General features: G+C 37.5%; 1 protein-coding gene across 3 annotated transcripts in view; it reads right to left on the reverse strand.

Moving 5' to 3' along the window:
* Nucleotides 1–2,228: 2,228 nt before the first annotated feature.
* The window catches only part of NDUFS4 (NADH:ubiquinone oxidoreductase subunit S4), a 122,642-nt gene continuing 98,194 nt past the window's right edge, over nucleotides 2,229–26,676 (reverse strand). For all 3 annotated transcript variants that reach the window (XM_057302301.1, XM_003827354.5, XM_055112390.1), the window contains one exon: nucleotides 2,229–2,449. In XM_057302301.1, coding sequence (XP_057158284.1) covers nucleotides 2,437–2,449 — 13 coding nt within the window. In that variant the 3' untranslated portion in view covers nucleotides 2,229–2,436. The remainder of the gene's footprint in view (nucleotides 2,450–26,676) is intronic.

Below are 26,676 nucleotides of genomic sequence, written 5' to 3' on the forward strand. Positions count from 1 at the left end.
AGCTTTGTTCTTTTGGCTTAGGATTGACTTGGCAATGCGGGCTCTTTTTTGGTTCCATGTGAACTCTAAAGTAGTTTTTTCCAATTCTGTGAAGAAAGTCATTGGTAGCTTCATGGAAATGGCATTGAATCTATAAATTACCTTGGGTGGTATGGCCATTTTCACGATATTGATTCTTCCTACCCATGAGCATGGAATGTTCTTCCATTTGTTTGTATCCTCTTTTATTTCATTGAGAAGTGGTTTGTAGTTCTCCTTAAAGAGGTCCTTCACATCCCTTGTAAGTTGGATTCCTAGGTATTTTATTCTCTTCAAAGCAATTGCGAATGGGAGTTCACTCATGATTTGGCTCTGTTTGTCTGTTATTGGTGTATAAGAATGCTTGTGATTTTTGCGCATTGATTTTGTATCCTGAGACTTTGCTGAAGTTGCCTATCAGCTTAAGGAGATTTTGGGCTGAGATGATGGGGTTTTCTAGATATACAATCATGTCACCTGCAAACAGGGACAATTTGACTTCCTCTTTTCCTAATTGAATACCCTTTATTTCCTTCTCCTGCCTGATTGCCCTGGCCAGAACTTCCAACACTATGTTGAATAGGAGTGGTAAGAGAGGGTATCCCTGTCTTGTGCCAGTTTTCAAAGGGAATGCTTCCAGTTTTTGCCCATTCAGTATATTGGCTGTAGGTTTGTCATAGATAGCTCTTATTATTTTGAGATATGTCCCATCAATACCTAATTTATTGAGAGTTTTTAGCATGAAGTGTTGTTGAATTTTGTCAAAGGCCTTTTCTGCATCTATTGAGATAATCATATGGTTTTTGTCATTGGCTCTGTTTACATGCTGGATTACGTTTATTGATTTGCATATGTTGAACCAGCCTTGCATCCCAGGGATGAAGCCCACTTGATGATGGTGGATAAGCTTTTTGATGTGCTGCTGGATTCAGTTTGCCAGTATTTTATTGAGGATTTTTGCATCGATGTTCATCAGGGATATTGGTCTAAAATTGTCTTTTTTTGTTGTGTCTCTGCCAGGCTTTGGTATCAGGATGATGCTGGCCTCATAAAATGAGTTAGGGAGGATTCCCACTTTTTCTATTGATTGGAATCATTTCAGAAGGAATGGTACCAGCTCCTCCTTGTATCTCTGGTAGAATTCGGCTGTGAATCCATCTGGTCCTGGACCTTTTTTGGCTAGTAAGCTATTAATTATTGCCTCAATTTCAGAGCCTGTTACTGGTCTATTCAGAGATTCTACTTCTTCCTGGTTTAGTCTTGGGAGGGTGTATGTGTCGAAGAACTTACCCATTTCTCCTAGATTTTCTAGTTCATTTGTGTAGAGGTGTTTATAGTATTCTCTGATGGTAGTTTGTATTTCTGTGGGATCGGTGGTGATAGCCCCACAAAAACAAATGGGGAAACGATCCCTATTTAACAAATGGTGGTGGGAAAACTGGCTAGCCATATGCAGAAAGCATGACCTGTGTGATCTTGCTTTAATCATTTTCAGCCTTGATTTTTGTCTTTTCTTTGCAAAATGGGTAAAATAATAGTTCCTGCTAATAGGGTTATTATGAGGGTTAGTATACAAAGTGTTCTTTGAATAGCCAAAAACAAAGCATGTGTTTGTTTAACTCATAATGTATGACCTAAATGATTAACAATAAAAGCATATATCTATCTATTTATATTTAAAAAAAAAAACAAAACAGTGAATATTACAAATCCCCGTGAATGAACTGATTTTTATTTTCTCTGAGTCTTAATTCCTAAGAACATGAAATCTTCACCTGAACTCCTCATAATCATGAAGTGTTGATTTCTGGGCAGAGATTACTATGAAATGCAATTCATTCAGGCTCAAAGTACCTTCGTAAATTATAAAGTTGTAATTAAATTTAATAATGACGACATAGGGGTTTAAGTTTATAAGACTGCAATGTTATCGTGTACTTCTCTACCTATGATAAAACCATTTCTAAGACAACATTTTAATAATGTTGGCTGGTGATTTATAAACCATATTAACTTGAGAATGGCTATAAAAAGCAAATATAAAACTTCAATGTTGCAGCTGATTTCAAGCATTCCTGTTAATAGATTCTAAAAGTACCAAGATTTCCCAGAGGTATGATCACCTCAAATCTCCTCTATATATAGGAAATTGAAACATGCTCAATCTGAGACATCAAAAAACATTTAAAATAGACACCACAAAATATACCTGTAGTTTAAAGGTCCAATTTATTAGGAGATTAAGAGATGTATTTATTATACATGGACTATAAATACTGCACAGCTGACTTTATTCACAGTCAAGCAGAGATATAGTCAGTGCCAACCTATTTTGTGGATACTCTTGTTCTTTTGTTCCAAGAAAAGTTTGCACCATAAGACTTGGACTTGGGTTTTGGAACCTTCCTCTCTTCAATGTCATAGCTCCATCCTAGGAGGAAAAAACAAAGATAAATCCACAGAAACAGAATTAAAGAGGATACCTGAAAAGCACAGCAAGCAGAGGCTAGCTTTTATAACTTAATGTTCATTTATCATCAAGAGTATATGTCAACACATCTGAGATATACTTACTATTTGTTCCCTTATAATCCTCTGTGAGAAAAGGGTCCAAAAGATTGCCTGCAGATTATTTACCATATCTCAAGTTAAAGATGTAAACTATGATTCAATTTCACCTTGCTCAATTACTGATATCTATGTGTTACATAAAAATTTCCATTACTCTATGTGGTTTAACATAGGCCTTTAAAATAGTTGCAATGAAGAGCGATGAACATTATAACCAACTCACTCACTATTATTCTAAAAGTTGGTTTCTTTACAAGAGTTTGGAACTCTTCCAAAGGGATATAGAAAAATATGTAAACGTATATATATGTACGTGTGTATGGGTGCATGTGTGTACTATAGTTGAAGTGGACCATGAGAGGTTACTTGGTTCAATCCCCTGGACTTGGACAGGCTACTGATTAAACTCAAAAATTGATTTTCAACATTTATTTCAATGGCTATCTGCACTAATTGGACTCAGATGGGAGTACCTGATAAAGAGCGCAAATTGTTAGGCCTGACCAAAGGCCCACTAGATCAGAATCTCTGGTGGGGGCCCAGGAAACTACGCTTTATCAATTCCAGGAGATTTTTATGCATAAAAAAGTAAGGGCCGCTAATCAAAGGTGTCTGTCTATTCTCTTCTGAGTATTTATATTTTCCTTCCAAAGCCATTTCAGCATTTTGTAATTCTGAAAACTGGGTATATGTATGTCTACACTAGTCCTGCACTAGTCCTGTTCTTTAGTTCTCCTAAAACATGGGAAACAAATCAACATCCTCCTCCTTAAAAATATAATTAAGTCATTCTTTTATTCCCTAAGCTAGGCAACCCCTATAACATTCACTTTTCTTCATAAAATCCATTTTCCCACACCTGTAATTTATTCTTCTCTCAGGACTTTATTCAAATAACTCATCTTGAAACATCTAATTCATGGCTGTATCATGCAGTCATGTACAAAATGTCCCAAATGTGATTATTATATAGTCTAATTAAGTGAGCTTCTTGATCTCGGTAAGTATAGTACTTTCTGCCACAAAGCTTACATTTCAATAGTCCCTTAGTTAGTATTCAGTTTTACCACAAAAGTTAAGCCTATGGAACTCAACTCATCAAAGTACACTACTGCTACTGTACACAAAGGAAAGTAACAACATTTAACAGCGTATTTTAATTTAAACTTTTAATCTACTTTATCCATAAGAGAATATTACATTCCCAACTGCTGGAACTCCATCTCCAAAGAAAGTCCAATAACTATAAGGAAATGGGGAAGCAGGAAAGCAAATGAAACATCAGAATCCAGGAGAGAAAATATTAATTTACTTGCTCAACATAACCTTACTTTTACAGAGTAGAAAATATGTTTTGAGAACTTTCTTATCCATTAAAGTTACAAAGCTATAGCTTACTTTAAGAGAATGTGGACTTATAAAGTATGTACATTAACAAGTAGTTATCTCCATTTCAAAACATTTACTAAAGGGCATAAGAAAAGTTTGTCTTTCATAAGGTTGTCATGAGGATTAAAGTACATGTCTTGTACTTCATAAGGATGTGATAATTCATGTAAAGTGCTTAGAAAGCACCCTGACTTAACAATCATTTATTGAGTTCTATGAGAAAGAACTTTTCCTAAAACCTTTATATGAAGTAATATTATTCCCCTCGTACAGGTGAGTAAACTGAGGCTCAGAGAGGTTAGGTAACTAGCATAAGATCACTCAGCAAAGAAGGGGCAGAATCAGGATTTAAACACAGATGGCCAGATTCTGGAGGCTACGCCTTACCTATTATGCTACATTGTCTCTTGTGGTTTATAGTAGGCACTCAATAAATGTTAAGTATTATTTGGTCCTCAAATTTGATTCACAACTTCATAGCAACATGTCTCTATATAAATTTCCATTACATTAGAGCCCATTAAATTTGAATTTGTGTTGTTTCGGGTATAGCTAGCTATAATCTAACCTAGGAGAAAACATTTTAGATGGGGTATACAGGGGAGACCTCCCTCCCTGAGAAGTAGGCAGAGAACAGTAACTGCAAAGGCCGTGAGACAAGAGCATTCCTGGTGTACTAGGTAGTATGTTCTAGTCCCCATGCTGAGTGCTTGAAATGTATTTTTTTATTATTATTATACTAAGTTTTAGGGCACATGTGCACAATGTGCAGGTTAGTTACATATGTATACATGTGCCATGCTGGTGTGCTGCACCCATTAACTCATCATTTAGTATTAGGTATATCTCCTAAAGCTATCCCTCCCCGCTCCCCCCACCCCACAACAGTCCCCAGAATGTGATGTTCCCCTTCCTGTGTCCATGTGATCTCATTGTTCAATTCCCACCTATGAGTGAGAACATGTGGTGTTTGGTTTTTTGTCCTTGTGATAGTTTACTGAGAATGATGATTTCCAATTTCATCCATGTCCCTACAAAGCACATGAACTCATCATCATTTTTTATGGCTACATAGTATTCCATGGTGTATATGTGCCACTTTTTCTCAATTCAGTCTATCATTGTTGGACATTTGGATTGGTTCCAAGTCTTTGCTATTGTGAATAGTGCCGCAATAAACATACGTGTGCATGTGTCTCTATAGCAGCATGATTTATAGTCCTTTGGGTATATACCCAGTAATGGGATGGCTGGGTCAAATGGTATTTCTAGTTCTAGATCCCTGAGGAATCACCACACTGAAATGTATTTTTATTGAAATTTTATGTACAGAGTTTATAGGTTGCATGGCTATAAGGAAGGCATTATAATATATATCTTAATTTTACATTAACTTAAAGGAAAAAATATCGAGAAAATAAACAGCCTAAGGTCACAGGGCTAATAAGTTGCAAAACCAGGATTTTAACCAAGATGGACGTTAACACCTAAGTACTTTATTAATAAAACTGCATTTCTTTAAAAATATCCCGCAATTGCAAGTTTTATCTATTTCATTCATTTCCTTTTATTTGGAAAAATATGTTGAAAAGATTTTTAAGAATCCTGTAAAATAAATATATGTTCCCCATGTGCTCTCCCACAATTGTGAGGAAGGAAATGGTTTCTAGTGTAGATTCTGTATGTGGTTATAATGATAGCTGGAAAATTAACCCAAGACCTCCATATTCTTTTCTTGCCAAATGATAGGTAAGAAACCTAAGTTCTCTCTCCTCTTATTACCTCCCAACACACACTCTCCAGGTCAATAAAGACATTAGGAAAGAAACTGCAGAAGAAATGAGAAAGCACTCAAATATCTAGGAAATAGTAATATACACACAAACACAAACCTGATAATCACTCTCTCATTCACTCAATTACCCTTTCAGCCGCCAGGTAGAATTCTCTGTACTACATCAGATCTCAGACACAGATCTAATATCTATTCTGGTTATGGAGTTCCAAAATGTGGTCAGGGTCACTGCAATGTGAGAAGAATGAAGTTTTATACACATAAAAGAAAAGAACAATTGGTTTGGGTTTTCCCCTGGTAACTAAGGAGTGAGCTGGCTCCTGGGAATTGTGAGCCAGATTACAGTTGCTGTTGATGGTGATAACAACATAAATAGAAGTATCATGACAGAGATTGGAATGTGGATGGGCAAAGCACCCTGTGAAAAACAAACAAAAATACACAGAGAAGAAGCCTGCATTTGCTAATAGGATCCATCTCTATATAATTACCACTGACCACTCATGATTGTTTGTTAGGATGTGTAGGGCAAAAAAATTTATTATCTTCCCTTTTTTCTGTGGCAAACAACTTTGTTTCCAAAGTTGCACATGCAACTGTGCTTCTCTAAACGCAAAGGAGCATATGAGGAAGTCCAATGACAATTCACAATAGAGACTAAAACTAAAGTAAGAATCCACATACATCTCTCTTTGGATTTTCTATTCATTATTCAGAAAACTTTTCTACTATGTAGGGCTGTCATCATAATAAAAATTTGCTGTTTTTTGAGGTACTGTTAAGAATCTGATCACATTTCCAAGCATCCTCCTCCAAGGTGTTTGTTACAGTACCTGGATGAACAAATTTACTGGTCCCACTATACTCCAATATAAAGGTTACTTGAGCAAACAGTGAAGCTGAGCTAAAAAGATAAAACTCTAAGAATAACAACACTTGAAAGGACATTAAGCATGTATGCTTAAGAATGGGTAAGTTAGATGAATTATACTCTTTTCTACTTCCTATTTGAAACTTGTTGCTAAAAAGAATGTATTTTGCAAGAAATAAAATGTAGATATTAAATGTTTAAATTTCTATAAGAATGTCTTTCTTTAACCCTAAAATAATTTTTTTTTAAAGAAAGAGCCCAAACTTATTTTTCTGAATGGGAATATGGAAGTGAAAATACTTGCACTCTCTGAAGAATGCTTATATAAAATGAAGGTATAGTCTACAATCATAATGGTCCCATATGTTGTCCTATTAGGGTACTGAAAACCAGCCCCTTGCTCTTCCCAGCTGTGCGACAGAAGAAGATCAAAGCAATGGAGTCCAAGACAGCTGCCCCAGGGATAGGTAAAGCTCCCAGTGCTGCCGTCACTTTCTAGAGGAGAGTAGCCATATGGCACAGATTTGCCACAAACCCAACTACCAGCACCTAAATGATGAGAAGCTGACTCCCTTTGCTGTTTCACACACTGAAACGCTTTCACAAAATAGTCTGAACTTTAAGCCCTAGTATCAGAGAAGTACCTTTGGAAAATGCTGTAGTAAACTTAAAATGTGATCTTTAACATCCCATGCCCAATTTATTTTTCTGAAATATGCCAGTTTATTTTGTAGATCTCCACATTGTGAGTGGAATATTCTATTTCCTATGACATAAATGATATACTTTTCAAATGCCAAAAAACCCCAACCTCTGAACAAAACCAGGCCACAATTAACTTATGAATTCCATATATAAGACAGAAAAATAAAATCAATTTCATTCATTTTTATACAGAATCATTTCATTTATGGTTCAGTAATACAAAAATACAAACATCCATCAGTTCTTTTATTGCTTGTGAAATATTTTATCTCAAGTAACCTTGATTGACGTTCTGTGAAAGGTCTGTCTTCTCTAATAACCTAATCTCAAACCCTGACATGAGTTTGGAAGTGAACAGCTAAATGATTTGTCCTACTCTCCATTTGTACACAGAACAAGAACTACCACATAATTTGGCACAAACTGACGTAACTGACAGTCACTTCCAACTGAAGCATGGGATCAGAAGAGCAAAGCTTTGGGAGGCCAAAGCAAGGTACACTGGTACTTGGAAGGTTTCAAGATTCTTCACTAGGCTATGTACCCATATTATATCTGGCTGAAAGCAGAGCATAACCCTAACATATAATTTTAAGAAGGAGAAAAGAAAAATAGCTTTTTAGGAATTTCACTTTAAAAGTCTCTTTACTTTGAAATTACCAATTAGGTACATAATATGGGGGTGGGGTACAGTAGGGGGTAAATGGTTCAGAATAATGTAAAAGTATCCTAGATCTTCTATAGAAAATACTATGGAGAAATAACAGAGGTTTCGGATACACTGGCAAAGCAAGTCTTTCCATGAAATTTATATAAAGTGATTTAAACAAGCAAATAAGGTGAAAACATGAGGCACCTGAAATATTTGTTAGATTAGTAATACTCTACACCTGCTGTAGAGTATTGCCACCTCTCAAACCCCAAATTACTGCTTTGATGTGACAGTCAACGGCCCCTTGAAATTTTATCTTTTCAAATAATATACTTGCTATGTAATATTTCTATTATTTTCAAAGCAGTAGTTGGAACTATTCAGCATTTGCCACAAAACAAACCAAGGTAGTAATCCATTACTCCAGCTTTTGTGTTCCAAAAGTATATCTGAAAATCAGTCATTAGAAATTTAGAACACATTTTTCTGGAGAAAAAAACTACACAAATAGCCAAAAACCACTCCCAGAGATTTGCAAGCTACTCATAGGGATTCTCAGAATCCTATTTAATCTATAATATACCAGGAACGTCAGTAAGCCACCATATATAATTCTCTCTCGTGCTCGCGCCTTAGCAGTACTTCCCTAGCTACAGACAGGATCCAGGATTAAACACTGGGAGGAAAAAGCTATCTATGAAAAAAAAAATCTTTCGTGAATTCACCTAAAGTTTATTTGTGACTCCTAAATCAATGCCCATGGTGCTTCTGTGGTCATTTGTGACGTGGAGAATGTCAAAAAATTTGAGTCCCGTAACATACATTTCTAAATGAGGTGAAGCAGGATAATGCTCTGCCTTCTTGTTTTAGCTCTCATACTGTAAACAAGCATACTTTTTGTGCTCTATTTAGTGCCAGTATTTTGCATTTCTGTGCTGCTTTTTGGTAATTTCACTGTTTAAAATGGTCCCCAAACACTGTGCTGAAATGTTATCTAGTGTTCCAAGAAAGCTGTGATGTGCCAATATGTGTTTCAGATACGCTTTGTTTAGGCATGAGTTATAGTGCTGTTGGCTGTGAGTTCAATGTTGATGAATTAACTGTATTAAATAAGGTGTCTTTAAACAAAAACACATATAAAACAAGGTTATGTACTGGTCAGATGACAAACTATGTGACCAGAGGCCTGCAGGAACCTAACCATGTATATCCCGAGGGATAAGAATTCTTGCTAATTTAGTGTTTCATAGTGACTTTAAAGAACATAACTGTGAATAAGGAGAATCAACTATAATTGAGAGATACATAAAGTCTGTCCTCTCTCATAGATTTGACTCCCCTCTCAACCCAGTCCTGGAAAAATCAGTTTTGTCTCAATTTGCAACTCATCTCAACATTTCTTTACCCTACATAAATCTGTGCTGTTTGACTTGTCCTTTGAACTGGTTATAACATTTGCCTGGCTCCCTTATATCAGATGAGTAAAATCCTTCAATACATGTTTATTGTATATCTATGCTAGAGTCAATGTATCTTTTTCTGGAAAATTTCTTTTAACCATTTTGGAGGTCCCCTTGAGACATCCTATAGATTTATCAACCAAAGGCAGGCAAACTTCATCATCGAAGAAATGGTGTACCTTATGCTTAAGCCTGCATACCTCTTTTCTTGGCTCTAAAAGGTGAATCCAAAGCAGTAAGAGAACTCTGCTGACTCTGACTCTGGTCTTTTGCTCTCTACTAATCTTGGGAATTGGTTTTGCAATCTGACCATCTGATGATCCCTGTAAATGGATTAATGGTTTATAGAGGTCTATTCTCTATTGGGTGAGAAAAAATGGAGAATCTAGTTTATCTATTTTGGACTCAAATCAATTAATAATTTGTACTCAGAAAAGAACAGCTCTTTGGTATTTCATCATTTTGTATTATTAATTCATGGCTGAAAGTTTAGAACTGAAGTTATAAACTCTGTGTGACTGTATGTCTATCAATGTCTGTATAGAGAAAAGCCTTATTGTGCGTGTAGATAAGGCTTTTCTACCTTCAGGTGGCACTGATTAATTAGATTATAAAGTCTTTTTAGGGAACTCTGGGCCTGGCGCGGTGGCTCACGCCTGTAATCCCAGCACTTTGGGAGGCCAAGGCAGGCGGATCACGAGGTCAGGAAATCGAGACCATCCTGGCTAACAAGGTGAAACCCCGTCTCTACTAAAAATACAAAAAATTAGCTGGGCGTGGTGGCGGGCGCCTGTAGTCCCAGCTCCTCGGGAGGCTGAGGCTGGAGAATGGCATGAACCCGGGAGGCAGAGCTTGCAGTGAGCTGAGATTGCAGCCACTGCACTTCAGCCTGGGTGACAGAGTGAGACTCTGCCTCAGGAAAAAAAAAAAAAAAAAAAAAAGGAACTCTGTTCTGATTAGCTTATAGAGAAAAATAAGTGATTAAGTAAATTGAATAATCTTAAAATTTTCAGAGAAGAAAATGGAACTTCTAATCTTTTCAGTGTGCTAGAAATTATTTTAAGCTACAAGTACTTTTTAAGAGTACTTAAAAAGTACTCTTAGAGCAACTAACAAACATTTTGAGACTTCAAGTTCGTATCGTGTAGGTAAATCTTGACAAACAAGACTAATAATTTTGGTTTAATAAAACAGCAAGGTTTTCTCTGGTTTATCAATGTCAAATATATAAACAGACTTTTATTCCACTTGCGTATTTTTTTAATTATACATGTTTACTGATCAAATAAGCCAAAATTACTTGTTTAATGTTTAGTCAAGAAAAAATGTAAACTTACAATTAACCAAATTGATTCATTATTGACAATTTTATTTCAACAATAATTATGTTTTGTAATATGTCACCTTCAAAATTAATTTCCAAGATTGTCAGGTAATTAATAGATATTTATTAGATATCCAGATCTCTTATTTTTTAAATTATTTTTTAAGGCTAGTGGAGTCAAGCTGTGGGAGTGGAAAAGGAATAATGATATCTGTAACCGGTTGTGATCAATTAGTTGTGAACCCTAGATCTCTTCTAAGTAAGATAGAATACTAATCCATTGATAATGATAGGGTTCAGGACATGCTACCCTAAAATAATGGCACCTTGGCATTTGAAGAAACAGAGAAGGAAGGCCACTCTGACCTCCTCCCACCCTTGTACCTTGAAGTAGACCATAAAATAATTCTCTGGCCTTCCCGTGGAAGAAGTCATAAGACACTCATGTGCCCTATCACCCAGAGGCAAGGAATATCACAGAGCGATGGACTTAAGAGAAGAATCTGAACAAACAGGCCTAGCTAAGTTCTCTCTAGCTTATTACTATTGGATCATACCTTCTTTATCCAGTCATATTTCCACACACAATATACTTTTTCTTCAAATTTAGCATAAAATACACAAGTATTCCTGTTTCTTTGGGTTTTCATTTCTAAAGCGTCCTGTATCACATAAAACTTACATTAAATAAATATGTGCTTTTCTATTTTTAACTGTCTTTTATTGTAGGAGACGAACCTATGTGATGGGTGAGAAAAGACATCTTTTCTCCACTATAATTACTAGGCAAAATTTTAAATTTATAAACTTTTGCTACTTATTTTCATATGCTACAGAGAGGCTGTATCTCTGAGTTGGTTAATGAACATGTTCATTTTTGCCACCTGGAGAAGTTGGAGTATAAGGAATGCATATAGCTACAGAAAGTTATGTGTATTTATGAGATCTGCTAGTCTACTAAAATGCTGACGTGTAACCATTTTCAATTCTCCATCTCCCAGTTTCTCTATGGAATCAGTCACTTTGGTTAAAAGATACACATAAATGAAACTGGAATAGGAGAAATGGTGGCAGAGAGGTAAAACTTTGCAATGCAAGGTTATGAGATGTGTTTTTGTTTATTAAAGGAAAAAGAATAGTTATGTCCTCAAGTAAAGTGACTGATTGTGCCAGAAAGAGAAAGAGAATGTCTTACCATTGTAAGAGCTAAGGTTCTTTCTTTACCATCATATTACCTTCTATATTTAAGTTTTACTGTGACTTTGCAATGAGTGGCCACATATCATTTCTCAGGTACCTATGATTCTATATCTAACTGTTCACATCTCCGGACAACTTTTGATATTTACCTTCCCACAACTGAATCCTAAATGTAAAATAAAACTTTCAGGATATCATTGCACCTAGAATTATCTTTGAGATTCCCTAGAGGGCCTCTGGAAAATCACAAAGATATATTCTTTCATTTTGTGAAAAGAGAGGTGCTAAAAAATAATTAGGTTTATTTTATATGCTATTATTAACAAGCTACTTGAGAATAGTTGTCAACTATGAGAAAAGTTGTCAATGCAGAAAAGATGTTTAGCCATCCCAAGGTTAAATTTCATGGGTAAAGTGTTATTAACCAAAATTGTATGCTATATGGTAAGTTCCTGGGGAATTATCAATGCCTTCACTGCTCAAGATGTATTCTATTTACCTGAGTCCTTGTACTGCTTTGCCCAGCAAATAATTACAGTATAGTTTATCAGTCATAATTTGTTATTTTTAAAAATATTAACTTGGTTGCATCTTTACTTCTGTAGTTTAAATCTTGCATCTTCTAGGCCAGTAAATGTCAACTGGAAATCAATATCACTTATCTGAGTTTTATTAATATACCGATATTTAGGCCATACTCCAGACTTACTGAATCTTTTTACTAGATTTTAAATCTAGTGGCAAGTTCTTAGTGTGGTTTCCTAGCTCAAGAGACTTCAAAGTCCAATCAGAGATTCCTTGTAAAAACTTTCACCAAAGCATACAAGAAAGCATATATGACAAATTAACACTCTTGCTACACCTATGTAAATAAGGCTAAATATCATACCAATGTTATTTTGTGATCATAAATAATCTCTTGCTGAGATTATTTCCTAATCAAAATGGAGAAGGAATAGAAAAAAAAAAAACTTTGTTTCAATGGAAAACTGTGCATTGTCTCTGGCACACCCTTCCCCTTCTAGATTATCAGATTTTAGATCAGTTCCTTATCTTTTAGCTACTTGGCAACTCTTTTTAGGTTGTACACAATTGATACACATGTAATTGCTGTCCTGTGTTCTACTTAATAGACCCCCCCCCCACCAAAACCCAATTTTGCCTCTATTTGCAATTCACTACGTTTCTTTATTTCACATGAATTAGTGCTGTTTTGACTTTTACTCTGAACTGGTTGTAACATCTGCCTTGTTCCTTTATATGAGTAAAATAAATTTTTACTTGCATTTTATACCTATATGAAAGTCATGATTCTTGCCTTTGTTTTGAAAGGTTTTTTTTTTGTTTTGTTTTTTTAAAAGATATATGGATGTGAGGTTGAGACCCTCATAAGAGGTTACGTTAGGTGGAAGCCCAGACCTTACTGATGTTGTTCACTTCTGGGATAATTCTAAGTACTAAGCTACATCTCCAATTATTTCTTTCTTTATTTTCCTGGATCCAGGGCCAGACCTGTTTCCTTCCATGCTTCTACCTTCTATTACTTCAGAGGCGGGTTTTCCACCCCAATAGACCCACTATGAAGAATGCAGTTTCACAGCTTGTCCTCAGCCCTCCTATTCCTGAAAGAAACCTTCCTTTATTTTGAGAATTTCAAAGAGTTTTTATAGCTAACAACAATGAGAAAAACACAGGGGGTAAAATGACATACTAGACAAAAGTCACAAACTTTCAAATCAGATCAAACGGGGGAAAAAAGGCCATTTCTGGTTTTCATTAGCATGTAAATGGTAGTAGATTCTAGTCTTCCACCATCCAAATTTTCCACAGCTGTCTTCCACCTCCTCTCTCCATGATGTAGCTTCCTCCACCCCCCCATCCTTCTACCCCATCACTTATTACATAACACAAGGAAAGACAAAAGCCACATGGGTGAGAAAGGTGGGTCTTTTTAGTACACAAAGAACTGAAGTGAGGTTCATCTACATTTCAGAGGAAACCCCAGATGATATTCGTCTCTTTACAAAGAAACGTTATCATTAAAGAGTTCCTTTGGAATAGATGCTGAGCTTAAGATGTTTAGGATGAGGCCCTAAGTTTAAGGCTAAAAGAATCAGGGGTATTTATATTTTCTTTGTGTGTCAGTATGTTTGGGGACATGGTAGTGGGAACAGGGAGAAAATGAAGTCATAGGGGGCATTCAGTCTTTTCTTCTTTTCCACTCCCCAATTTCAGAACACCAGCCTTCCATAAGAAGTGAGGTAAAGAAGAGAGAGCTATGCAAAAAAGATATAAGCTGAGGGGACAGCTGCAGAAATTATCAACAGCAGGAGAAAGAGAACTTCTTTTCATCTCAAAAACCGGAGTAGAGTATTCTTATATAAAAAGATGAGCCTGCATAATACCTTATTTGGTTAACAACTGAAAACAGATGATTAATGGGGGAACTTGTGTACTTATAGAGATACTATAGGTATATAGTACATCCCTATACTATTATCCCTCCCTATTATCTCTACTATAAAGATACTACAGAAACTTATAGCATCTCTAGAGTATACTATATGGAGTATATATATTATCTCTCTATATAGAGATACTATATAGATAGTACAGTATAAATAATATATAGTCTAGAGATACTCTATAGTCTATTCCATATATCTATATAGTAAAGAGATACTATAGTATCTCTATACTATACTCGAGGTACTATAGGGACACTATAGTATCTCTGTAGAGACCTACAGTATCTCTTTATTATTTTATAAGTAACATAAGAGTTTCTACATATCCTTAATTCATTCTAGGTAAGAGTACCTGAAGAATAGAACTGTATTTCTTAATAAGTATTATATTTGAACTTTTCCAAGTTGGATATGAGTTTCCTGTTTCTCATATTTACTATAGGAATTATTTAATGAACTATTTACATAGAATATATATATATATAATGTATACCCTGTATATTGCCAAATATATCAGTGCTGTTCAGTAGAAATATGTGAGCCATACATAAGTTTCTAGTAGCCACATTAAATAAAAGGAAATATGTAAAATTAATTTTTATAATATTTTACTTAGTCCAGTGTTTCTAGATTATCACTTCATGTAATAAAAATTGAGATACTTTTTTTTTTCACACTAAGTCTTTGAAATTCAGTGTGCATTTTACACTTACGGCACATCTAAATTCGAATTAAACACATATCAAGAGCTAAAATCACATGTGGCCAGTGGCTACCATATTGGATAGTGTAGATCTAGATTATTATTTTTTAAGATCTACTAGCATCATAGTACCAGGAAAACCATTGGCCTTGGAATCTAGAAGGTTAGGTGCTGTCAGGAGCAATGTGATTGATCTGGGGCTTGTTTTCTTAACTTCTCTAGGTCTCGGTATCCTATCAGAGGGAGAGTTTAGAATAAATGACATGCAGTTTGGAAGCAAGTCAAACATTATTAAATAATCATTTTGTTTCAATACACTTCAGGATGCTAATCCTTAATAAACTCAGGATAAACTCCAAATTAACTTGACAGGAAAACATTCATTAGTTTTATTTTACAAACACACTAAAATATAAGAAATTGTTAATCATCCTACTACAGCTTTCTTTCTTCAGGTTTCTAATTACAGGGAATTAACAGATCAACAGTTCTTCTAAAAAAAGAACAAGTCACCAAATTAAGGTGATTTAAAGAAAAGTTTAAAGCATAATCTGGAGAATCATTTACAACATTACTAAATTTGCTGCTAAATTCACCAATATTTACTGAGCACATTAAAAGACAAATAGGACTTGTCTTCCCTGGTAAATTCTTATAATCCAATAGGCAGGATAAAATATTACAGTTTGAGTGTAAGAACTATGCCTTATTTATCCCCAGAGCCTAGCCATACAGTGCTGACATACAATAGGGTGTGTTCAACATGCTTCTGACTGAGTGCGGTACAAAAAAGGTAAAAGAGAAAACCATACTATAAGAGCTGCAAGAAAGGAACAAATTATTGTGAAAGTTAAAAGGAAGAAAGAGGAGTTCATCCAGTAGTAGATGGGAGGTGGAAGTGAAGGAGGGGAATAAGAAAAGGGATCAAGAAATGAGACAGCATATGAAATGAAGACTAGGTTAGAGTTTCATAGGCAGGGATAAGAATGAGAACAGTATTAATGAGGTTGTAGAGGGAGGAAGGTGTAATAGGTTTGGAATGTAAGGGCAGAAAGTAAGAGTTGGAACACAGACAAAACTTGTTAGTGCTTTGGTAGTAAGTTTGTGCCTATATTGTGAAGAACTTTGAATTATCAGTTGAGGAATTTGTCTATTAAACACAGACTCTTGAAGATGTTTGAATAAAGGGTATTTTGGGACTTACACAAATGTCATAGTATTGAGGCAGTATACGTAACAGTTTAGACTAGAGGTCACCTAAAATTTTCTGTAAAGGGCCAAGTAGTAATTATTTTTAGGCTCTGGGGCCATATAGTCTCTATTACAACTACTTTTCTACCACTGTAGCCAAAAAGCAGTCATAGACTATATATAAATGAATAAACATGACTGTTCAAATAAAACTTGTTCACCTCCTTGTATGTGTCCCTGTTACTTAATGTGACATAATGTCTCTAAACCTCAGTTGCCTTGAACAATTAAATGGAGATAACTGTTCCTGCTTCACAGAGTTACTAAATGAGAATGAAAAGCACTTAGCATAGTGCCTGGCTCATGATTTAGTGTTTGTTACTTTCTGTGGTGACAATACTTATTACCCGAGTCTCAAAATATAATTAGAGGGCATTAAATATGTTTTGTAAAGCTGGGTGCAGTGGCTTACACCTGTAATTGCAGCACTTTGGGAGGCCAAGGCAGGTGGATCACCTGAGGTCAGGAGTTCGAGGCCAGCCTGGCCAACATGGTAAAACCCTGTCTCTACTTTAAAAAAAAAAAAAAAAAAAATTAGCTGGGCATGGTGGTGCATGCCTGTAGTCCAGGAAGCTGAGGCAGGAGAATCGCTTGAACCTGGGAGGTGGAGGTTGCAGTGAGCCAAGATCATGCCACTGCACTCCAGCCTGGGTGACAGAGTGAGACTCTGTCTCCAGCCCCAAACCCCTCCAAAAAAAAGGTTTTCCAGAAAGCAACTGAATCTGAAAATCTTACTCCCCTTGATGTACTGATTTTCTACAATCTTTAGTGTCAAGGGAAACCATGCTCATGACTTCTCTTTTTATTTGACATTTAAAAGGGAAATGAAAAAACTAAGGAGATAACAGGTAGGCTTTTATCTTCAGAATAGTCCCTGAATTGATATACAAATAATCAACTGTATCTCAAATACAATTGATAACAAATTGTATTTGATAATTGATATACAAATCAAATAACTGTCAAAAGCTAATATACTTTTAGGCTGCATTAATATAAAATACAATTTGATAAGTGATACATAAATCATCTTTTGTGTAGGTATGTGGCAGTTTTACCCTAACTTCCTATTTCTAGATACTACTGAAAGGCAAGCATTAATGCCCATAAACGTATAACCTTTGTCATATTTTACTATTAACACAGAATCAGCTGTATTAACAAAAACTCATTTCCCCCTATACAGCATATGAGTAAGGCACTGGGCTAGATAGCAAAGAAATAAAGACGAACTAGCCCATGGGCTTTAACATCCTTAAGTCTATAGTTTTTGGACATCACCCAATCCAACTTCTCATTTCAAAGATGAAGAAATATGCTTCTAAAAGGCTAAGTGTAGTGAAGCATGACTTGTTCAAGTTCTCCTGTGATGTAGACCACTGTGGAATGAGAGTCTTAGTTACCAGCCTCTTAATCCAGTAGTCTTTACATATTAGTGCATCTGAACCTTTTTTTTTTTTTTTTTTTTTGAGACGGAGTCTCGCTCTGTCGCCCAGGCGGGAGTGCAGTGGCGCGATCTCGGCTCACTGCAAGCTCCGCCTCCCGGGTTCACGCCATTCTCCTGCCTCAGCCTCCCGAGTAGCTGGGACTATAGGCGCCCGCTACCACGCCCGGCTAATTTTTTGTATTTTTAGTAGAGACGGGGTTTCACCGTGTTAGCCAGGATGGTCTCGATCTCCTGACCTCGTGATCCGCCCGCCTCGGCCTCCCAAAGTGTTGGGATTACAGGCGTGAGCCACCGCGCCCGGCCACCTTTTTTTTTTAAATGCCTTAACTTATCAGAACATCGGTTCACTCAACCTTCAATAGCACTAGCTGACAACAAATGATTTTAGCTGTGGGGATAGGGAGGATCCATTTGCATGTCCTTCACTACTATTTACCTACCCAAGAGGGGCAAGTCAGAAGGAAGAGGATGCTGTGGAATTTGGAAAAGATCCCCCACCTCCACCTTTTTTTTTTTTTTTTTTTTTTTTTGGAGACAGAGTTTTTGCTCTTGTTGCCCAGGCTGGAGTGCAATGGCACGATCTCAGCTCACTGCAACCTCTGCCTCCCGGGTTCAAGCGATTCTCCTGCCTCAGCCTCCTGAGTAGCTGGGATTACAGGCATGTGCCACCATGCCCGGCTAATTTTGTATTTTTAGTAGAGACGGGGGTTCTCCATGTTGGTCAGGCTGATCTCAAACTCCTGACCTCAGGTGATCCGCCCACCTCAGTCTCCCAAAGTGCTGGGATTACAGGCGTGAGCCACCGTGCCTGGCCTCCCCACCTGCACTTCTGTAATGCTTCAATGGTGTTTATTTAGATCTTGCTTCCACTGTAGCTGAAGAAACAGGATTTATCTATTTAAGGACATAGAATGCTACATGTTAAATAAATAAGGCAGATCATAAGTACTATAGCGAAATCAAGAGTGGAATAATCATTGAGGACTTTCCCAGGAGAGGAGAATGGTTTCAAATTCTTGAGTAAAGAAATATGTTTCTTTCTATTTATTTATTTATTTATTTATTATTTTTTGAGACTGAGTCTCACCCTGTCACCCAGGCTGGAGTGTAGTGGTATGATCTCAGCTCACTGCAACCTCCACCTTGTGAGTTCAAGCAATTCTCCTGTCTCAGCCTCTTGAGTAGCCGGGACTACAGGCGCGCACCACCACATCCAGCTAATTTGTGTATTTTTAGTAGAACCAGGGTTTTGCTGTTGGCCAGGCTGGTCTCCAACTCCTGACCTCAAGTGATCCACCCACCTCAACCTCCCAAAGCACTGGGATTACAGGCATGAGCCACTGTGCCCAGTCAGAGAAATATATTTTAGAAAGTCATTTATTCCACCAGATACTGAGTGTCCATTATATGTCAGGTTTTGTGCTAGGTGCTAGGCACATAGCAGTGACCAAGATAGGACATAGTTCTGCTATCTTAAAGGTTAAAATTCCTGATTCACTGTTAGCCTACAACTTTATGTCACTAACCACAAGGCTTTTTAAAGTTACACTTTCTATAGACTTTGATAGTATTCCTCAATTTTCTTTCCCGGGGAGGTAGAAGTCAGATAGAAAGTCACTTGATTTTAATAGGAACAGTGGTGAGATCACACTGGCAATTCACATGGCAACTGTAGTCATGCAGTCCTTGTGACCACTTAGAGAAAGACTAACCAGGGATTTAAATATTTAATTACATTTCCTGTTATTAAACTCACGTGACAGACTTCAAATGAATAATTTTCAAAGTGTCAGACATGAAATATAATAGGCTGAAAAGATAAAAAAACTAATGGAACTGTTTTTCATAACTATGTTACAGTTCACAAAGAGAGTAATGTTATTTTAAGTCAAAATAGTATTTTAAAAGACCACTTTTGAAAACAATTATGTAATTAAGAAATTTGGAACTTGCCAAGAAAGTATAAGTAAGGAATTGCACTTAAGAACCTCTTTTTAAAAAGTTTTTAAAGGTCTATTAAGAGTTAAGGTGGAGCCAAGATGGTGGAATAGGAACAGCTCCAGTCTACAGCTCCCAGCGTAAGCGACGCAGAAGACGGGTGATTTCTGCATTTCCAACTGAGGTACCGGGTTCATCTCACTGGGGAGCATCAGACAGTGGGTGCAGGACAGTGGGTGGAGCACACCGAGTGTGAGCCGAAGCAGGGCGAGGCATCGCCTCACCCAGGAAGCGCAAGCGGTCAGGGAATTCCCTTTCCTAGTCAAAGAAAGGGGTGACAGATGGCACCTGGAAAATCGGGTCACTCCCACCCTAATACTGTGCTTTTCCAACACTCTTAGCAAACGGCACACCAGGAGATTATATCCCGCACCTGGCTCGGAGGGTCCTATGCCCACAAAGCCTTGCTCATTGCTAGCACAGGAGTCTGAGATCAAACTGCAAGGCATCAGCGAGGCTGTGGGAGGGGCGTCCGCCATTGCCAAGGCTTGACTAGGTAAACAAAGCAGCCGGGAAGCTCGAACTGGGTGGAGCCCAGCGCAGCTCAAGAAGGCCTGCCTGCCTCTGTAGACTCCACCTCTGGGGGTAGGGCATAGCCAAACAAAAGGAAACAGAAACCTCTGCAGACTTAAATGTCCCTGTCTGACAGCTTTGAAGAGTAGTGGTTCTCCTAGCAGGCAGCTGGAGATCTGAGAACGGACAGACTGCCTCCTCAAGTGGGTCCCTGACCCCTGAGTAGCCTAACTGGGAGGCACCCCCCAGTAGGGTCAGACTGACACCTCACACGGCCAGGTACTCCTCTGAGACAAAGCTTCCAGAGGATCAATCAGGCAGCAACATTTGCTGTTCACCAATATCCGCGGTTCTGCAGCCACCGCTGCTGATACCCAGGCAAACAGGGTCTGGAGTGGACCTCCAGCAAACTCCAACAGACCTGCAGCTGAGGGTCCTGACTGTTAGAAGGAAAACTAACAAACAGAAAGGACATCCACACCAAAACCCCATCTGTATGTCACCATCATCAAAGACCAAAGGTAGATAAAACCACAAAGATGGGGAAAAAACAGCAGAAATACTGGAAACTCTAAAAATCAGAGCGCTTCTCCTCCTCCAAAGGAATGCAGCTCTGCACCAGCAATGGAACAAAGCTGGATGGAGAGTGACTTTGACGAGTTGACAGAAGGCTTCAGACGATCAAACTACTCCGAGCTAAAGGAGGAAGTGTGAAACCATGGCAAAGAAGTTAAAAACCTTGAAAAAAAAATTAGACGAATGGCTAACTAGAATAACCAATGCAGAGAAGTCCTTAAAGAACCTGATGGAGCTGAAAACCATGGAACAAGAACTACGTGACAAATACACAAGCCTCAGTAGCCGATTTGATCAACTGGAAGAAAGGGTATCAGTGAGGCAAGATCAAATGAATGAAATGAAGCAAGAAGAGAAGTTTAGAGAAAAAAGAATAAAAAGAAACGAACAAAGCCTCCAACAAATATGGGACTATGTGAAAAGACCAAATGTACGTCTGATTGGTGTACCTGAAAGTGATGGGGAGAATGGAACCAAGTTGGAAAACACTGTGCAGGATATTATCCAGGAGAACTACCCCAATCTAGCAAGGCAGGCCAATATTCAAATGCAGGAAATACAGAGAATGCCACAAAGATACTCCTCAAGAAGAGCAACTCCAAGACACATAATTGTCAGATTCACCAAAGTTGAAATGAAGGAAAAAATGTTAAGGGCAGCAAGAGAGAAAGGTCGGGTTACCCACAAAGGGAAGCCCATCAGACTAACAGCTGATCTCTTGGCAAAAGCTCTACAAGCCAGAAGAGTGGGGGCCAATATTCAACATTCTTAAAGAAAAGAATTTTCAACCCAGAATTTCATATCCAGCCAAACTAAGCTTCATAAGTGAAGGAGAAATAAAATCCTTTACAGACAAGCAAATGCAAAGAGATTTTGCAACCACCAGGCCTGCCCTAAAAGAGCTCTTGAAGGAAGCACTACACATGGAAAGGAACAACAAGTACCAACCACTGCAAACACATGATAAATTGTAAAGACCATCGAGGCTAGGAAGAAACTGCATCAACTAATGAGCAAAATAACCAGCTAACATCATAATGAGAGGGTCAAATTCACACATAACAATATTAACCTTAAATGTAAATGGGCTAAATGCTCCAATTAAAAGATACAGATTGGCAAACTGGATAAAGAGTCAAGACCCATCAGTGTCCTGTATTCAGGAAACCCATCTCACGTGCAGAGACACACATAGGCTCAAAATAAAGGGATGGAGGAAGATCTACCAAGCAAATGGAAAACAAAAGAAGGCAAGGGTTGCAATCCTAGTCTCTGATAAAACAGACTTTAAACCAACAAAGATCAAAAGAGACAAAGAAGGCCATTACATAATGGTAAAGGCATCAATTCAATGAGAAGAGCTAACTATCCTAAATATATATGCACCCAATACAGGAGCATCCAGATTCATAAAGCAAGTCCTGAGTGACCTACAAAGAGACTTAGACTCCCACGCAATAATAATGGGAGACTTTAACACCCCACTGTCAACATTAGACAGATCAATGAGACAGGAAGTTAACAAGGATACCTAGGAATTGAACTCAGCTCTGCACCAAGCAAACCTAATAGACATCTATAGAACTCTCCACCCCAAATCAACAGAATATACATTTTTTTCAACACCACACCACACCTGTTCCAAAATTGACCACATAGTTGGAAGTAAAGCACTCCTCAGCAAATGTAAAAGAACAGAAATTATAACAAATTATAACAAACTGTCTCTCAGACCACAGTGCAATCAAACTAGAACTCAGGATTAAGAAACTCACCAAAACCGCTCAACTACATGGAAACTGAACAACCTGCTCCTGAATGACTACTGGGTACATAATGAAATGAAGGCAGAAATAAAGATGTTCTTTGAAACCAACGAGAACAAAGACACAACATACCAGAATCTCTGGGACACATTCAAAGCAGTGTGTAGAGGGAAATTGATAGCACTAAATGCCCACAAGAGAAAGCAGGAAAGATCTAAAATTGACACCCTAACATCACAATTAAAAGAACTACAGAAGCAAGAGGAAACACATTCAAAAAGCTAGCAGAAGGCAAGAAATAACTAAGATCAGGGCAGAACTGATCTTAGTTACCACCAGAGAATACTATAAACACCTCTATGCAAATAAATTAGAAAATCTAGAAGAAATGGATAAATTCCTGGGCACATACACCCTCCCAAGGCTAAACCAGGAAGAAGCTGAATCTCTAAATAGACCAATAACAGGCTCTGAAATTGAGGCAATAATTAATAGATTACCAACCAAAAAAAGTCCAGGACCAGATGGATTCACAGCCAAATTCTACCAGAGGTACAAGGAGGAGCTGGTACCATTCCTTCTGAAACTATTCCAATCAACAGAAAAAGAGGGAATCCTCCCTAACTCATTTTATGAGGCCAGCATCATCCTGATACCAAAGCCTGGCAGAGACACAACAAAAAAAAAGAGATTTTTAGACCAATATCCATGATGAACATCGATGCAAAAATCCTCAGTAAAATACTGGCAAACCGAATCCAGCAGCACATCAGAAAACTTATCCACCATCATCAAGTGGGCTTCATCCCTGGGATGCAAGGCTGGTTCAACATACACAAAATAAACGTAATCCAGCATATAAACAGAACCAAAGACAAAAACCACATGATTATCTGAATAGATGCAGAAAAGGCCTTTGACAAAATTCAACAACACTTCATGCTAAAAACTCTCAATAAATTAGGTATTGATGGGACTTATCTCAAAATAATAAGAGCTATCTATGACAAAACCCACAGCCAATATCATACTGAATGGGCAAGAACTGGAAACATTCCCTTTGAAAACTGGCACAAGACAGGGATGTCCTCTCTCACCACTCCTATTCAACATAGTGTTGGAAGTTCTGGCCAGGGCAATCAGGCAGCAGAAGGAAATAAAGGGTATTCAATTAGGAAAAGAGGAAGTCAAATTGTCCCTGTTTGCAGATGACATGATTGTATATCTAGAAAACCCCATCGTCTCGGCCCAAAATTGCCTTAAACTGATAGGCAACTTCAGCCAAGTCTCAGGATATAAAATCCATGTGCAAAAACCACAAGCATTCTTATACACCACTAACAGACAAACAGAGACCAAATCATGAGTGAACTCCCATTCACAATTGCTTCAAAGAGAATAAAATACCTAGGAATCCAACTTACAAGGGACTTCGTGAAGGACCTCTTCAAGGAGAACTACAAACCACTGCTCAAGGAAATAAAAGCGGATACAAACAAATGGAAGAACATTCCATGCTCATGGGTAGGAAGAATCAATATCGTGAAAATGGCCATACTGCCCAAGGTAACTTATAGATTCAATGCCATTCCCATCAAGCTACCAATGACTTTTTTCAAAGAATTGGAAAAAACTACTTTAAAGTTAATATGGAACCAAAAAAGAGCCCACATTGCCAAGTCAATCCTAAGCCAAAAGAACAAAGCTGGAGGCATCAAGCTACCTGACTTCAAACTATACTACAAGGCTACAGTAACCAAAACAGCATGGTACTGGTACCAAAACAGAGATATACACCAATGGAACAGAACAGAGCCCTCAGAAATAATGCTGCATATCTACAAGTATCTGATCTTTGACAAACCTGACAAAAACAAGCAATGGGGAAAGGATTCCCTATTTAAGAAATGGTGCTGGGAAAACTGGCTAGCCATATGTAGAAAGCTGAAACTGGATCCCTTCCTTACACCTTATACAAAAATTAATTCAAGATGGATTAAAGACTTAAATGTTAGACCTAAAACCATAAAAACCCTAGAAGAAAAAATAGGCAATACCATTCAGGACATAGGCATGGGCAAGGACTTCATGTCTAAAACACCAAAAGCAATGGCAACAAAAGCCAGAATTGACAAATGGGATCTAATCAAACTAAAGAGTTTCTGCACAGCAAAATAAACTCCCATCAGAGTGAACAGGCAACCTACAGAATGGGAGAAAATTTTTGCAATCTGGTCATCTGACAAAGGGCTAATATCCAGAATCTACAATGAACTCAAACAAATTTACAAGAAAAAAACAAAGAACCTCATCAACAAGTGGGTGAAGGATATGAACAGACACTTCTCAAAAGAAGACATTTATGCAGCCAAAAGACACATGAAAAAATGCTCATCATCACTGGCCATCAGAGAAATGCAAATTAAAACCACAATGAGATACTATCTCACACCAGTTAGAACGGCGATCATTAAAAAGTCAGGAAACAACAGGTGCTGGAGAGGATGTGGAGAAAAAGGAACACTTTTACACTGTTGGTGGGACTGCAAACTAGTTCAACCATTGTGGAAGTCAGTGTGGCAATTCCTCAGGCATCTAGTACTAGAAACACCATTTGACCCAGCAATCCCATTACTGGGTATATACCCAAAGGATTATAAATCATGCTGCTGTAAAGACACATGCACACATATGTTTACTGCGGCACTATTCACAATAGCAGAGACTTGGAATCAAGCCAAATGTCCAACAATGATAGACTGGATTAAGAAAATGTGGCACATATACACCATGGAATACTATGCAGCCATAAAAAAGGATAAGTTCATGTCCTTTGTAGGGACATGGATGAAGCTGGAAACCATCATTCTCAGCAAACTATCGCAAGGACAAAAAAAGCAAACACCGCATGTTCTCACTCATAGGTGGGAATTGAACAATGAGAACACACGGACACAGGAAGGGGAACATCACACTCCGGGACCTGTTGTGGGGTGGGGGGAGGGACAGCATTAGGAGATATACCTAATGTTAAATGAAGAGTTAATCGGTGCAGCACACCAACATGGCACATGTATACATGTATACATGTGTAGCAAACCTGCATGTTGTGCACACGTACCCTAAAACTTAAATAAAAAAAAAGTCTATTAATAACAGAATAGGGTATACTTATATACTATCATATAGTATTTGTCAGACCCTAGTCTCTAAACACTTTTATTAACTCATTTAATCCCCACAGCAATTCTCATTGCACGTATGAGGAAATAGAAGTATAAAGTCATACAGGTAGTGACATACAGATTCAAAGGCAGATAGGTTGACTTCAGACTTTTAATCATAAGCTATACAATACTAGGTGAAAAAGAAAAGCAAAATGTTAGATTATAACCTTTATAGTGCTTTCACATTTGTATTTCAGATAATGTTAGACAACACTAATTTCTTATTTTTATATACTGCCTTACAGTAACAATGCACTTAAAGAGACAAATTCAATTTGAGAAACTAGAATAACAGGATACATTAGGTACAAATGTTTAGTAGTGCATTTGAATCTAAGGAAGACAAACAGCAGAAATACTGGCTGGAGGGAGGTGAAGGTCAGAACTAATAGTTATCAAGTAGTATCTATTACGTATCAGCTATCACCCACTTCATGAGGTATCAAGCAGAACATCTATTATGTATCAGCTATCACCCACTTCATGAGGTAGGTACCCTTATTTCAACTGAGAAACATTAAGTCCATTATGAAATTAATCCAAAATCATATAGCTTCAAAGTGGCATAACCAAGATTAGAATCCATATTAGTCTGACTGCAAAACTTCCTTTCACTATACTATGTTGGCTTAACAGCAGAAAATAAGGAAAAAGGAAGACATTTTGCATTTTTGTTGATAGCAAGATCAACATAACCCAATGATGTTAGGTGGCTGCCCCAAAAGCAAATATACTCTTAGGC

The sequence above is a fragment of the Pan paniscus genome, chromosome 4 (genome assembly GCF_029289425.2).
Source record: "Pan paniscus chromosome 4, NHGRI_mPanPan1-v2.0_pri, whole genome shotgun sequence".
In the NCBI taxonomy this organism is placed as follows: domain Eukaryota; kingdom Metazoa; phylum Chordata; class Mammalia; order Primates; family Hominidae; genus Pan; species Pan paniscus.